At 44.4% G+C, this 16,840-nt stretch overlaps 1 protein-coding gene across 1 annotated transcript in view; it reads left to right on the forward strand.

The window, feature by feature from the left end:
- The window catches only part of CACNA1F (calcium voltage-gated channel subunit alpha1 F), a 224,240-nt gene that overhangs the window by 11,789 nt on the left and 195,611 nt on the right, over positions 1-16,840 (forward strand). The window contains 2 exon segments of the mRNA XM_033922018.1: positions 8,613-8,867; positions 9,069-9,174. Coding sequence (XP_033777909.1) covers positions 8,644-8,867; positions 9,069-9,174 — 330 coding nt within the window. The 5' untranslated portion in view covers positions 8,613-8,643.

A 16,840-nucleotide genomic window follows, 5' to 3' on the forward strand; every position in this document is an offset into this window, starting at 1 on the left:
CTTGGTTTGCGAGCATAATTCATTCCAAAACCATGCTTATAATCCAAAACACTCATATATCAAAGCGAATTTCCCCATAAGAAATAATGGAAACTCAGACAATTTATTCCATAACCCAAAAACTTTAATACAAAATACTGTATGTACTCGTATTGCAAGACCTTGCTTGTGTAGAACAGTCACTACACTCCTACAGTGTCAGAGAGAGAAGAACCATCGGCTCAATTGTGATGATGTGTGTATACTAGTGCTGCCCGATTCAGGAAAAAATATTTCGATTCGATTCAGCCTATTGAATTGATTTTTTTGATTCGATTCGATTTCCCTGCACAATTGGGTGTTTTTTTACAAACATCCTGGTAAGTTTATTTTATAGCCTCTTTGCCCTCTCCTACCCACATTGGTGCTGTGGTGTAAACAAAATAAGCAAACAAAAAATACTTTTTCTCTCTCTATTAAATCCTAGCTCACGTTCACCAGCTCTGGCAAGATACAAATTTCAAATCTGACACATTGTAATAAAACAGAAAATAAAATTATTTTTTTTACCTTTTGTTGTCTGGTCATTTTTCAAATCATATTGGTCCCAAGCTCTGCAACAAACGTCTTCTGATAACTTGCTTGCCAGGGTCTCTTGCCCATTTGTCGTTTTCTTCTTTCTCCGTGGTAACCATCCATCTTCCATTTCTGTCCTCCCCTTCCATTTCCCTTCCCTCCCCTGGAGGTCTGGCATCTTTCCTTTTTTCCACCTCTATTCCCATAGCTGTAGCAATGGACCCCACCATCCCCAGATCCACTATCTCTCCAACTACCCTTTCATCCAGCATCTCTCCCTCCTTCCCCACCAGCTCTCCCTTTCTCTTTCTAACAACCCTCCTATCCAGTATCTCTATCTCACACACACAATCCCTTGTGTCCAACATCTCTCACTTTCTGTTCCTTCCCTCCCTAAATCCCATTGTCCACCATCTCTCTCCCTCTTGTTTTAAGATCCATTATTTCTTCTATCCCTCCCCCATCTCCATGATCTCACCCAAGTCCATCTCCCCCCTCCACTATCCATTTTTCCCCCTCCACCAAGTTCATTTCTCCCATCCATCTTCTCCCCATCTAACGATTTTAAGATTCTGCAACGATTTTTATCTAACAGGGGATCCATGACAGCATTAAAATCCCCCGCCACTACTAATTTAGAGGTAGCCAGAGTTAAGATAAGATGTTGGAGTGTTTTAAAAAATTCTAATTGATTAGAATTAGGACCATAAATGTTAAACAGCGTCAGACTATCTTTACCCAAGTTCATGTCCAATTGTACCCATCTGCCCATAGGATCAGCAGAAACCAAATTAAATATCGCATTACATTTCCTATTCACTAATATAGCTACACCTGCTTTCTTACCTATAGCAGGAGCATAGAAACAATTTGGCTGAGTCTTCTGCTGAGTTCCCGCTAGATTAGAATGACAGGAACAGGTCTTGCGGGCTTTTTCCTAGGTGGTGGAGCATGATTCCCTTCCAGCTGTGGGTTTTTCCCTGGATTTTGTGCTTGCTATGTACAAGGCTTACTGCATGCACTAATCTAATCTGTAGCTCAGCACTAAATATCAACTTTCTTGTCAGTGTGTGAGTAATGATTGGCTCAGGCACTTGACAGGAAAGTTTGGCATTAAAAAAACCCCACAAGCATGTTGTGACAAACATCCTTTCCCCCAACACCTCTTCTTTCTTCTCCCAAACATATCTTTGGTATTTAGCGCCATCCACCTCACTCCCACATGACTGAACCCCCCTCCCAACCCTAATATTAAAAAAAAAAATTGACCTGATGGTCAGGTGGCCCCCCATCCCCCCAAGTCAGTGGTAGCCTAGTAGTTCCCTTCCTCCCCACTCCTCAGTCTTCCCCCCCAAACCTTGGCAGTCTAGTGGAACCCACCCTATGGCTCTAAGCTCAGCCCCTGACTCCCCTACCTTAAACGAATGCCTACTTATTACTGTTTCTGGGTACATTAATCTGCAAAATAGTGGCACTCTGCCCTGCGTGATGCATCCTTGGATGCACCAGGCAGGGCCTATGTTCCATATAAATTCCCTTTATGGTAGATTTGCCCTGCCTGGTGCATCCTACCTGACCACTAGTGCATTTTTTTTATATTATGGGAAGGGGGATCAAGTTGGGAGTTGGGGGGGGGAGACATTAGACCACCAGAGATTTAATATCAGGGGGAAGAGAAGCATCAAACTATCAGAGGTAATTTTCTAAGCTAGAGATAAGGGGAGGATGTTTGGATTGGGAAAAGGGAGAGAGGCTGCTGGGGGTAGTGCAACAAACAGTCCAGGCAGGATGGTCAGGTTAGAGGGACAAAAAGGGGACTGCTAGACACCTGCTTCTCTCAACCAACCCTTCTACACTGTACCAGAACTGGCAAAAAGTTTCTCACACACAATGTGCACAGTAATTTTTTTTTTTTTTTAAGCATGGCTGCAGGAAACTTAATGACTGCATTAACATGCATTTAAACTGCAGTAATAATTTCCGCATGAGTTAATACACCCACTGGAGAAATGACAGACGAGATTAAACAGAACTGCAAGGGAGGCAACGCAGTTATCATGGGTGACTTCGATTATCCAGGGATAGACTGAAACCTACGCACCTCCAGCTGCAGTAGGGAGACCAAGATCCTAGATGCTGCAGGCGATTGCTTCATGGAACAACCGTCAAGGAAAATACGAGAGGAAATGCAATTCTGGACTTAATTCTAAATGGACTACGAGGACCGGTGCAAGGTGTAGAAGTAGAAGGGACGCTGGGAAACATTGATCACAATATGATCCAATTCAACCTAGACACAGGGGTAAAACATCAATATAGAACGACGGCCATGGCACTGAACTCCCGAAAAGGGAATTACGAAGGGATGAGAATCATGGTGGGGAAGAAGATTAAGAAGAGGATAAGCACTGTAAAAATGCTAGAGCAAGCATGGTCCCTTTTTAAGGACACAGTTACCGAGGCACAAAATCTCTATATATTGTGTATCAACAAGGGATCCAAGAGGAAAAAGAACAAGGAAGCGGTGTGGCTCACTGTAGCGGTGAAGGAAGCGATCAGAGACAAGAAGACTTTGTTTAAGGAATGGAAAAGGTCAAAACTGGAAAAGCACAAACAACATCAAAGCAGGTGCCATAAGGCGGTAAGAGGGGCCAAAAGAGACTACGAGGAAAATATAGCCAAGGAGGCAAAAAACTTCAAGCCATTCTTTCAATATATTAAGGGGAAACGAACCACGAAGGAAGCGGTGGGGCCGTTGGATGACCATGGAATAAAGGGAGTACTAAAGGAGGACAAAGTCATCGCCGACAAACCAAATATATTTTTTGCATCTGTATTTACCGAAGAGGATATATACAATATACCAGAAGCTGCCAGGCTATACGCAGGAAACAAAGATGGGAAACTGACAGGGTTGATGGTCAGTCTAGAAGAGGTATGCAGGCAGATTGATATGCTTAAAAATGATAAATTCCCGGGACCGGACAGCATCCATCCAAGGGTAATCAAGGAACTGAAAGGGGTTATAGCTGAACTGCTCCAACTAATAGCCAATCTGTCGATCAAATCAGGAAGGATTCCAGAAGACTGGAAAGTGGCGAATGTTACGCCGATCTGCAAGAAAGGTTTGAGGGGAGATCCGGAAAACTACAGACCGGTGAGTCTGACATCAGTACCGGGAAAGATGGTAGAGGCGCTGATACAGGACCGCATCATTGATCACCTTGACAGACACAATCTGATGAAGACCAGCCAGCACGGCTTCAGCAAAAGAAGATCTTGCTTGACAAACTTACTGCACTTCTTCGAGGGAGTAAACAGGCAGATAGACAAGGGTGACCCGGTCAACATTGCATATCTGAATTTTCAGAAGGCTTTTGACAAGATCCCGCTTGAACGATTACTTTGAAAAATTGCGAGCAATGGAATCGAGGGTGAAATACTCACATGGATTAAAAACTGGTTGGTGGATAGGAAACAGAGAGTGTGGGTAAATGGACAATACTCGGACTGGAAAAGCGTCACGAGTGGAGTGCCGCAGGGTTCGGTGCTTGGGCCTGTGCTCTTCAACATATTTATAAACAATCTGGAAATTGGTACGATGAGTGAGGTGATTACATTTGCAGATGATACAAAGTTATTCAGAGTAGTGAAGACACAGAAGGATTGTGAAGACCTGCAATGTGACATAAAGACGCTCGAGAAATGGGCCGTGACATGGCAAATGATGTTTAACGTGGAAAAGTTATACACGAATACAGGATGTCCGGTGCAGTACTCGGAGAGATCCCCCAGGAAAGAGACTGGTAGACAAGTCAATGAAGCCGTCTGCGCAATGCACGGCGGCGGCAGAAAGGGCAAACAGAATGCTAGGAATGACTAAGAAGGGAATCACAAACAGATTGGAGAAGGTTATGCCGCTGTACCGGGCCATGGTACGCCCCCACCTGGAATACTGCATCCAGCACTGGTCGCTGTACATCAGGGGTCTCAAAGTCCCTCCTTGAGGGCCGCAATCCAGTTGAGTTTTCAGGATTTCCCCAATGTATATGCATGAGATCTATGTGCATGCATTGCTTTCAATGCATATTCATCGGGGAAATCCTGAAAACCCGACTGGATTGCGGCCCTCAAGGAGCAACTTTGAGATCCCTGCCATACATGAAGAAGGATTTAGTACTACTTAAAAGGGTCCAGAGAAGAGCAACTAAAATGGTTAAGGGGCTGGAGTAGTTGCCATACATTGAGAGATTAGAGAAACTGGGCCTCTTCTCCCTTGAAAAGAGGAGACTGAGAGGGGACATGATCAAAACATTCAAGATAATGAAGGGAATAGACTTAGTAGATAAAGACAGGTTGTTTACCCTCTCCAAGGTAGAGAGAACAAGAGGACACTCTCTAAAGTTAAAAGGGGATAGATTCTGTACAAACGTAAGGAAATTCTTCACCCAGAGAGTGGTAGAAATCTGGAATGCTCTTCCGGAGGCTGTTATAAGGGAAAACACCCTCCAGGGATTCAAGACAAAGTTAGACAAGTTCCTGCTGAACCAGAACGTACGCAGGTAAGGTTAGACTCAATTAAGACACTAGTTTTTGACCTAAGGGCTGCCGTGGGAGCGGACTGCTGGGCATGATGGTCTGACCCAGCAGTGGCAATTCTTATGTTCTTATGTTCACTGAAACCATTTGAGCATTACTTGGTTAGTAAAACCCACAGATAAACTAGGTTAAAGTCACGCTAATGTCTTGTGCATTGATCCTTTTGTGTGCATGTGTCCAGTGTGCTCTCCCTGATTATTGCACATGTTTTGCATAGGTCCTATTTGCTTATGTTTACTTAATTGGCAAGCAAAAATCAGTTGTTTTTCTACGTTAGAAACCATGTATTGCTATAACGCCAGCTTCCTACATCAACCCCTCTGTTTCTATATCACCTGGGTGAAGAGTCAAAACTATGGGGTGCTGAACAAAACACACAAGTTATGCAATAATGAAAGCTCTGGTAATGAACATCATTTAGAGCACAGTTCTTCAACCGCCGGTCCGCAGGAAATTTTTGCCAGTCCGTGCAGGGCCGGCAAGATTGACTTACTTCAACTTCCTGCCGGTCCGCGCAGGGCCGGCAAGATCAACATCTGAAGTCTGCGGACTCTGCGCTGGGCCGGAGAGATCTTGGGGAGCCTCCGACAGTGGCTTTCTCCCCTCTCTGCAGCTCTCCTTTACTTCCCAGCGCAGCGATTCACGAAGGCAGCATCGAGGCTTTTGCTGAGTCGCGGCTGCCTCTGATGATGCAACTTCCTCTTTCCTCAGAGGCGGCGCGACCCAACAAAGGACCCGAGGCTGCCTTCGTTAATCGCTGCACTGGGAAGTAAGAAGAGCTGCTGGGAGGGGAGAAACCCACTATCAGAGTCTGGGAAGCTGCTGGGCAGGGGAAAAAAGGGACAGCTGCTACTGGAGAGGGAGAAGAAGAGATGCTGCTGGGAGGGGAGGAGGGAAATGAATCTGGGAAGCTGCTGGGCAAGGAAAAAAAGGGACAGCTGCTACTGGAGAGGGAGAACAAGAGATGCTGCTGGGAGGGGAGGAGGGAAATGAATCTGGGAAGCTGCTGGGCAAGGAAAAAAAGGGACAGCTGCTACTGGAGAGGGAGAAGAAGAGATGCTGCTGGGAGGGGAGGAGGGAAAGGAATCTGGGAAGCTGCTGGGCAAGGAAAAAAAGGGACAGCTGCTACTGGAAAAGGGACAGCTGCTACTGGAGAGGGAGAAGGAGAGATGCTTCTGGGAGGGGAGGAGGGAAAGGAATCTGGGAAGCTGCTGGGCAAGGAAAAAAAGGGACAGCTGCTACTGGAGAGGGAGAAGGAGAGATGCTGCTGGGAGGGGAGGGAAGAGAATTACTGCTGGACAGGAGGAGGAGGGAAGGGAGAATCAAAAAAGGAAGGAAACAGCTGGCAGAGAGATTAGAGGAGGGGAAGGGGAGACACAGGCATGAGAAAGTAGAGAGATTGATGATAGGAAGGGGTCGGCAGAAAAATAAGCAGAGAGGGACAACGATGATAGATCTGGTGTAGGAGAGATAAAAATGAAGAGAGCAGTGAAGCTGGAATGAATCATGTAAAAAGGAGAGAGGGGGCACAAGCTGGATGGAAAGGGGAGAGGGGCATAGAAAGAAGACAGATACTATATGGAAGGGGGAGAGGACAGACAGTGGATGGAAGGGGCAGATGCTGGATTGAAGAGACAGAGAGGGCAGATGCTGGAAGGAAGGGAGTGAAAAGAAGATTGAAAGCAGAAACCAGAGACGACAAAAGGTAGAAAAAAATAATTTTATTTCTATTTTGTGATTAGAATATATCAGATTTGAAATATATATCCTGCTAGAGCTGGTGTTAGACATAACTGGGGACTGCAAAGCCCAGGCAGTGCTTCTTTAGCTTCCAGCTGGCTTAGGGCGCTCTCTGACCAGGTGGCAGTTGCCCTAGTTGCACTCCCCTAAAACTATTCCTGTCATGTGTGACTGCAGTATTCTGTTAGCTTTATATTTCTGTGTAGCATTCTGTAATAATTTGGCTTGTTCAGTTTTCTTGATAGTAGAGGGGATATATGTGAAGGGGAGGGGAGACAGGGGTTTTGTTGATCCTGCTCTGAATTATTAGTATTTATAAAATGACAATTGTACAGAATATTGTTTCTTTTTATACTTTAATAAAATACATTCAATATAAAATCATAACTGAGGCTTGTGTGGATGGGATCAGATGATTTGTGGGGACCGACTCGCGGAGATGGGGCGGAAACAGGGTTTTTAAATTTTAGTCCTTTTTTTTCTGCCGGTCCACGGGTGTAAAAAGGTTGAAGAACACTGATTTAGAGGCTTTAAGTAATTTTGGTGGCTGAAGGGGAAATTTCAGGGGGATCGATATGTGGTCAGATGCTGGTTTTCTAACTAAACAGTATTTTTCATAGTAAAGGCTGGGAGTTCTTACACAGCATCAAGATAAATGTATTATGAGATTTTCCAGCCCCACAGCAATGCTTTTTTAAAATATATGTTGGCTGCATCCACAGAATACTTGAAGTATTTTGTTCTGTATGCATTGGGAGAAGCATATCTGATCTCAGGATTATTCTCCCTCCCCCACTATCTTGATGCATTTAGCATTTAATCTGCTCTAATCCCCAACTCTGAAGGGCTGCAGAATTAATCAGTCCATTCCCAAAGCTTAGCTGGCTCTAGGAGGCAGCAGAAATGATAAAGAACATCTCTTACATAGGAATAGATCACTCTGTGCCCCCCAAAAATGTTATCACAGCTGAAGAGTGAAGACTCTGAAGAGCTTAAGAGAACAAAGAGAAAAGTAACTCTGCTGACCCAGTAGAGCTCTTAACACAAAGAAAAAAATCTCGGGAAAGGAAAGCAAGAATGAGACCTGATGAGTTGTGAGCCTAGACTCTTTTTCAATGCCGCAGGTTCAACCTTAGGAGGATGACTGGGAGAGGTAAGTGAAGGTTTTTAGGAACATGGCAGTATTTCTTTGTGATAAGGGATTCTCTCATTTTGTAATTGTCCTTCTCTTCCTTTAAGGGGTGGGGGGTTCTGATCTGTTTAAATGCTAGAAGCTAAAGAATGAGTTTTGTGGAGGGCTGCAACAGGATGGTGGTAGCCAAAATCAGGGACATAAGAATAGCCTTACTGGGTCAGACCAATGGTCCATCAAGCCCAGTAGCCCGTTCTCACGGTTGCCAATCCAGGTCCCTAGTACCTGGCCAAAACCCAAGGTGTAGCAACATTTCACCCTACCGATCCAGTGCAAGCAGTTGCTTCCCCCATGTCTGTCTCAATAACAGACTATAGACTTTTCCTCCAGAGTGTATCAGACAGCTATAGTTAGGTGGTCATTATTGAGGATCAGGGAGGTGATTAAAGGTCAAGTTGGGTCTATGGTAATACTGTAGTAAGGTGAAATTAGGCTGACAGAGTAAATCCAGGGGAGTGTGGCAGGACAGGATGGGATTTGTTGGAAAGCATTAAAGGTTGGTTTTCTGATTTTCTTGTTCCTGCAGTTACACTACACCTTCACAGCACTGAGGTCTCATGGATGGCAAGGAGACGTCACTAGCCTGCCATTACTTAATGGACATGAATGGCACTGATACCCTGAACTCCACAAGCAGCTATGGGAAGCAGAAAAAGCGACAGCACCACAGCAAGCACAAGAGCCAGTGCAGCAGCGGGGTTCATCGTTCCCCACGGGCCCTCTTCTGCCTTAGCCTCAGCAACCCCATCCGCAGGGCATGCATTAGCATTGTAGAGTGGAAGTATCCTCAGCCACAATAATAATCTGTCTGGCACATCAGTGGGGGAGGTGGGAGGGACACAGTTGTAAGATGTAGATGAATTGTGCCTTCTGTCTCCATTTTTGTACTTTCTGATACATATATCTTTGAATCAGACTCACCTGGAATATGACAGTGCATCAGATTCAGAAACACAAACTTAATTCCTTAACTTTTCTGCAGGCCTTTCGATATTCTCATCCTCATCACCATCTTTGCCAACTGTGTTGCTTTAGGAGTCTACATCCCATTCCCAGAAGATGACTCCAATGCTTCCAACCACAATCTTGTGAGATATTCAGAGTGAATGCACTTCTATTCCCTATATCCCCCCTGACCTCACAGCCACTATTCCTGTACTATTGCCCACAGCCTCTTCCCTCAGCACACACACACACAATCAGTGCTCTGCCACCACTTTTTACAGTTTCCTTGACATCCAGCGTTTCTCTACAGCACCTCCCCTCACCCCTTAGCCAGTGCTCCTATAGTCTTCCTTAAAACACTCCTTTATCATTCCCTACAGGTCTAGTGAAGCTTGAATAATGGTCTAGAATTTGACAGCTAAGATGTAATTAGGGGCATTTTCAAAACTCCAAAATGTTCAAAAAAACACATGAGTCGGCACTTGGATGTTTTGCTCGCCAAAACATCTAAGTGACAATAATCAAAACTCAAATTTTGGATGTCTTGCAGGACGTTCATCCTCCAGAACATCTGAATGTTAAAGGGGCATGGAAAAGGCATGTTTTGGGTGGGCCTTGGGGCAGATTAGATTTGGACTTTTGTGGCGATAAATCTTTCCTAGGACTTCCTGGACGGAACTTAGACGTTTCTATCTAGATCTGTTATAGATGCATCTAGGTGCCAAAAAGGTGCCCAATATGACCAGATGACCACTGGAGGGATAAAGTAATGACCTTCCCACACTCCTTCATTGGTCACTAACCCATTCCATAATCCATTCCCTCAAAAGTCAAAATGAAACAGTACATACCTGTCTTTAGAATAGCAGCATCTAGTATGGGAAAACTTAGTAGAGTATTTCACAGGTGTCTTAAGTAGTCAGGTGGATGAGCCAAAAACTGTAGAGAGGAGGAGCCAGGCCCATAAGCCACTCTAGCCACAACATTTATGGTGGAAAGTATGAGCCCACAAAACCCTATTATACTGCCATATAGGTGCCACATGCAGCCATAAAGGCAATTGGGGTGGTAGGCAGGTGGGTAGAGTAGATTATAGGGGAGTTTTGGAGGGCTCACCATAAATTATACATCTCACCATTACCCCCTTATATCTGCCACACTTTATGTGAAGGTCAGAGCAGTGCCCTGTAAGGTGCCCCACTACTCTGTGACATGTCTATGTGGCCAGTCCATTACAATGCTGGCCCCAAATGGTGCCAATTTGGATGTTTCTAATGGACATTTTTACAGTAAAAAATGACAGCAGATTGTCCGGGTTTTGGAAAGCCCCAAGCACTGGCCGCCTCTGGTGGGCCTTCAACAAGCATGCGCAGATGACGACACACGCATCCGTGCATGCTGGAGGCCCTCCAGATGCGGTCTGGAGGTCAGCGAAAAAAGAGACAAAGCTTTTTAGGGGAGGGGCTTGGGGCGGAACAAGGTGGGTCCATGCATCTGGATTTTGTCATCCTTATATATGGTAACCCTAAGAAGGTGGCTACTAAAATGATCAGTGGTTTTCTTCATAAAGCCTATGGGGATAGACTTAAAGATCTGCTAGGTTACTCCTAAAGGAATATTGTGCAACTGAACAGTACAGAATTTGCATAGAATTCCTCACACCTTTAGAACGTGCAGAATTGTTCACTTGCTCTGCAAAATTCTGTGAAGTGCCAGCATTGGGTCATCTCATGCCCCTTCACATACAGATCATACAGCAGGAGGAGGAGGAAGTGAACTACTGCTTATCAGATCACTTTCTCCTCCTCTGTGTCTGAATGTGCCATGGGGAGGGTCTGAAGGGCGGAGCAAGGTGAATATGCCATGGGGAAGGTGGGAGGGGCAAAGCAAGGTAAATATAACATTATTGCCAAAGGAAGGGTGGGTGGAGGCAGAGCAAGGTGAGTGAGCTATGGAGTGTGCCTTGGGGGAGTAGGGGTTAGATCAAGTTGAGAGTGTACAATGGGAATGGGGGAAGATCATGGTGAATATGACATTATTGCCAAGGGAAGGGTGGGGGACAAGCAAGGTAAGTATGCCATGGGGGAACAAAGCAAAGTGAGGGTGTGCCATGAGGGAGTGTGTGTGGGGGGGAGGGGAGGCAAAGCTAGGGTTATATTTGTGAAGACAAAAAAGAGCACACATAGCTATAATTGCACCCCATGAGACTTGCCCTCCATGGTGCCCCCATCCTTTCTTGTTCTGCCCCCACCCTCCCCCCATGATATATCAGACTTTTAGTTGTGAGTTTTGTATTTTAGTCATAATTTAAAATACAATTATTTTTTCTACTTTTGTTGTCTAACCATCTAATTTTCCTAGGTCCCAATCTCTACTTTCTGCTTTCTTCTGGCGTCTCTGAACTCTTATGCCAGGTTTTTGTGTCCATTTGCCATTTTCCCCTCACCTCCTCTCTTCTTCATCTCCTACACTACTATATCCAACTCTGTTTTTTCCTTCTCAGCATTCTTCAATTAATTTTTCTACTTCTCTTCATTCATTCTTACTATATAATCTTCAATTTCCCTCATTTTACTGTCTACCGATAGCGTTCTCCCTCTTTTCTCTCACACCACATCTCTCATTCCCCTGTCTCTTATTCTCCAGTTTTTCATTAACTCTGTCCTCTACCCCCTTCCATCCAGCATGTCCTTCTTACTCCCTACTTCCATCCAGTGTCTTCCCTCTATCTCTCTCCATCCTTCCATTCAGCATCTTTCTATGTCTTTTCCATCCAGCATGTCCTCTTTTTCTTTCCTTATGTTCCTATAGCATGCCCCCCTCCCCCATCCTTCCATCAAGCGTCTCCCCATCCTTCCATCCAGCGTTTTCTCTCTGCCCCTTTTCTATCCAGTATGGTCACCTTTTTCTCTCCTTACCTTTCCATTTAGAACATCCCCCTTCCCTCTTCCTCATCCTTTCATCCAGTGTCTCCCCTCTCTCCATCCTTCCATCCAGCATCCCCATTCTATCCCTTTTCCATTCAGGGATCCCTTTTTCTTTCCTCATCCTTCCATTTAGCTTGTTCTCTCTCTCCCCCTATTCCATTCAGGGTTCCTCTCTCTCTCCACCCCTATCCTTCTATCCAGTGTCTTCCCTCCCCCTTTTCCATCCAGGGTTTTCGTCTCTCTACCCTCCAGCCTTCCAGTGACTTCTCTTCCCCTTTTCCATCCAGGGTCCCCTTTTTCTCTCTTATCCTTCCATTTACCATGAGCCTCTCTCTGCTCTCCCCATCCTTCCTTCCAGCATCTCCCTGTTCTCCCTATACTTTCATACAGCTGTTCCCAACCCCTTTTCCCCTTTCCCTTCCTATGTTACCTTAGCTTCTGTTTCCTCCAGGAGGAAGGCATTTTGTGTCAAGACATTAAATTCCAAATCAGAAAGGGCATCAGAACAGATTTAAAAGCCTGATTCATCAAGGGTGCTACCACATCTCTTACCTAAAAACCAAACCGGGCCCAGATTATTTTTTCAGAAATTACTGATAACCAGACTACAAACCCTCACCAATTTACTGATCAGAGGCAATAGGAAGAAAGTAAACCAGACTGAGAAAAAGTGAGGCAGTCGATACAGAGTTAACAGGAAATCGAGCAGGAAAGCTGCAAAATACAAAATGTATGAAATTCCAAAGGTGGAAGCATTCATCTATTTCTGAAGGCAACAGCAATGAAAAACAATGACATTCCTTCTCTACTATAAGCCTAGAATTTTTTTAAAAAGAACAACCATTTCTAATGAACAAAATTACTCAGGAGTCAGCATTAATACAGCTGCCTTGAGCGCTGAATACTATGAGAAAGACTGCTGCTACTTCTGGTGTGGGGCCACTCTGCTGAGGTGTGTTCGCTGTTGTGTGCCAATCTTCTGCCCCTTCTGATGTCAATTCCTGTTCTGGCAAGAGGCAACAAAAAGGCAGTGTAGTCAATAGGTTCTAAGAGTGGTATTAGGGCCGTGCTGAGTGAACAGGGTGAATACACACTCTAAATAAGCACTAGATGTGAATACAACAGAATCAAGAACAATAATAATAAAGTGAACGGGATATCCTCAATGTGAGGGATCAGCGAGGGGAGGAGAACCTCCAGTGCTTAGCACTCTAAGGTAGAGGCACAAAGCCACCACCTGCACACCATCACAGGCTGAAGAACTAGGCTTTGAATCTGCTCATTTTTTTTCGGACTTTCCGACATTGGAAGGATATTGTGGATTCTTCTATTCAAGCTAAATTATTTTTTACTTTTTTCATGGAGTTGGCTGGGGGGGTTCTCTGAGTGGTATTTTGACCTTGTACACTGTGTGTTTCACTAATTATTCACTAAATTTTGGTTATTTACTTTAGTTGAGCACACGGGTAATATCCAGTGATGGTGTGCAGGTGGTGGCTTTGTGCCTCTACCTTAGAGTGCTTAGCGCTGGAGGTTCTCCTCCCCTCGCTGATCCCTCACACTGAGGATATCCCATTCACTTTATTATTATTATCGTTCTTGATTCTGTTGTATTCACATCTAGTGCTTATTTAGAGGGTGTATTCACCCTGTTCACTCAGCACAGCCCTAATACCACTCTTAGAACCTATTGACTACACTGCCTTTTTGTTGCCTCTTGCTAAGTTCCTTTGGCAATCTTCTGTGTTGGAGTCTTTGTGTTTTGGATTCTGGGGCAGAGGACCAGCACAGCCGATAGTCACAGCATGTGCCTCAGCAGAGTGGCTCCACGCGTATTTCTTGCCGTCACTGCAACCAGATAAAAGAATTAAAATAAAGCCACCCAGATGTTCAACGGCGCCCTCAAAAAGAGGACATGTCTAGGTAACTCTAGGCAGAGCAAGATGAGAATGTGCCTTGGGGTGAGTGGGAAGGGAGCACAACAAAGTAAGTGTTCCATGCAGGAGAGCGAGGGGGCAGAGCACGGTGAGCGTGTGCCATGGATAGGATTGGGGGCAGAACAATAGAACAAGATTGGAGGGAGGCAGCAAAAACTCAGAGCATGCCTTGGAGATTTGGGGGGAGGGAGCGTGTTATGGGGATGAGGGTGAAGGAAGACAAACTGAGAGCCTGCCATTGGTATGGGGAAGATCAAACTTGAGGGTGTGCCATGGGAAGGGGGAGGGAGGGAAACAATGTTAGCTGGGGAATGGAGGAGAAAGATTGAGAGTTGGGGAGGAAGAATAAGAGGTAGTATTGCATGTGGAAGAAAACTTGGGGAGGGGGAGGGCAAACAAAATTAGAGGTTTTACTGGGAGTTGGAGTGAGAGATAGAACTTGGGAGTCTGCAGCCTGAGGAAGGGAAAAGGCAGGAGGGGATTTCAGGCTTTATGAAGGGGAAATTATGTGCATAAACATTACAAATAAACTAAAATTTTGACAATTTTTTAATATTTTGTTGTCAGAATTTTCCAAATTTTTTGTGCAGAATTCCACCAAAGTAATTTATATACTTTGGAAAAAAGGCGGGAGAGGGGAGACATGATTGCTGTATTTAAATTTCAGTTCAGTTCAGTTTAATTGATATAGTACCACAAATATAAAACCAAGTTTAAAATTGAAGTGCTTAAATAAAAGATTAAGGTAGAGGGGCAAACCCATAAAATATGACAGAACAATAAACAAGATATTACATAACTAAAACACATGGAAAAGCCAAGAAAGAGTGGTTACAATAATTGCAAGGCTCTTGGGGAAAAGAAACCCCCCAAAACAAAACAGGATTTTGGGGATACCTAATATTCTGCAAAGATGAATTTAATCATGAAAAGAGAAGGAAAATTACACATTTAAAGCTTGTGAAAACTAGTAAGTTTTTAATTGGGTTTTGAGTCTTAATGAACTTTCAGTGCAAAGATAGAATGAAGGGAGTTCCATAAAATTGGAGCCATGAATTTGAGAAAGATGAATTTCTGTGAATATCTAGAAATAGTTATCTAAAAGAGAGACCAGTCAGCAGATGCTGCTGGGAAGAACAGAGAGTTTTTGTGTGGAATATGGAACCAACAGACTAAACAAAAAAGATGGTAGGCCAGAGGATTGAATTTGAAAAGAAAGAATGTTGTATGGGGACAGATTTTTCAAATTATGGGGAAACACAAGTACAAGGGGGCACTCAGAGAAATTGAAAGGGGAAAGGTTTAGAACAAACGCCAGGAAGTTCTTTTTCACTCAGAGGGTGGTGGATACATGGAACGCGCTACCGGAGGATTGATAAGCAGGAGCACGCTACAGGGCAGGGGTGTCCAATGTCGGTCCTCGAGGGCCGCAATCCAGTCGGGTTTTCAGGATTTCCCCAATGAATATGCATTGAAAGCAAGTGCATGCACATAGATCTCATGCATATTCATTGGGGAAATCCTGAAAACCCGACTGGATTGCGGCCCTCGAGGACCGACATTGGACACCCCTGCTACAGGGCTTCAAAGAGAGCCTGGACAGGTACCTGGAGGACAAAGGGATTGAGGAGTACAGATAGGAGTAGAGGTAGGTAATAGGGATAGGATTAGAGGCAGTTACAAAATTAGTCAGGGACACTGTTCAGGCAATTAGGCCTGATGGGCCGCCGCGAGAGCGGACCTCTGGGCAGGATGGACCTCTGGTCTGACTCAGCGGAGGCAACTTCTTATGTTCTTATGTTATGTGATAGGAAGAATGTGATAAAATTTAGATAAAGGAGTCTGACTGCAGGGTTCTGCATGAGCTGTAAACAACGAAGTTGGTAGTTTGGGTCGGGAGACCATTAAGAATGGAATTGCAAATGTTGAGTTTAGAGAAAACTAAGGCATGTTGAAGTATACAAAGAGAACCCATGGAGAGAAGTGAATAAATAGAGCAAGCGCGACAAAAAGCAAGGAAAGAGGAAGAAACTACCTTTGAAATGTGGGAGTTAAAAGATATGGTATTGTCTATCACTACTTCAAGACTCTGAGTAGTTGCTGTAAAAGAAAGGGTAGCTCCTTTCTTGGCGAAACTGGATGGGTTTGGAAAAGGTGTTCCAGAGGAAAAGATCATAACTGCTGTTTTCTGTGAGTTGATTTTTAATTTGTTTGTTGTTAGCCAGTCAGAAATGAGAGAATAACAGGTGTGTGTATGTGAATCAAGTGGATAAAGGAACTTAATATCATCTGCAAAGATGAAAAAAAAAACGAACCCAAGAGACTGAAGCAAAAGAGTCAGCGGGGCCAGAAAGATATTGAAAAGTATAGGTCCAAGAACAGATCCCTGGGAGACACCAGATAAACGTGGTTTAGATTCATAAAGAATACCAGAATGACGAACAGCATAAGAGTGATCTAATAGAAACACGATGGCAGATAAAGGCCCATCCAGTCTACTCATCCACAGTAACCATTATCTCTTCCTCTCTCTATGAGATCCCACGTGACTATCCCAGGCTTTCCTGAAATCAGACACAGAGGGGCATAATCAAAAGAAACGTCTAAGTCGCCCAAAGTTGGACACAGGAAAAGGTCCATTTTCGAAAAATACGTCCAACATTTATTTTTTTTTTTTTTTTTTAAATCATCCAACTGTAAGTCCAGCTGTCTGATCTCCAAGACCACTAAGTTGTCCATCTTTATACCCCATTTCATCCAAAAATTCGTCCAAGTCACGAACGCCTAGGAAAAGACCTTTTGGGCACGGGAGGGGCCAGAAAAGTGATGGACTGGACACCAAGACATGGCACCAGAGCAGTGGGGTACCTTACAGGGCCCTGCTGTGAACTTCAGAAAAAGGGTCCCACATAAACATCTCACTACAGCTCCCTTATAGGTCATGG

The sequence above is a fragment of the Geotrypetes seraphini genome, chromosome 1, assembly GCF_902459505.1.
Source record: "Geotrypetes seraphini chromosome 1, aGeoSer1.1, whole genome shotgun sequence".
Classification (NCBI taxonomy): domain Eukaryota; kingdom Metazoa; phylum Chordata; class Amphibia; order Gymnophiona; family Dermophiidae; genus Geotrypetes; species Geotrypetes seraphini.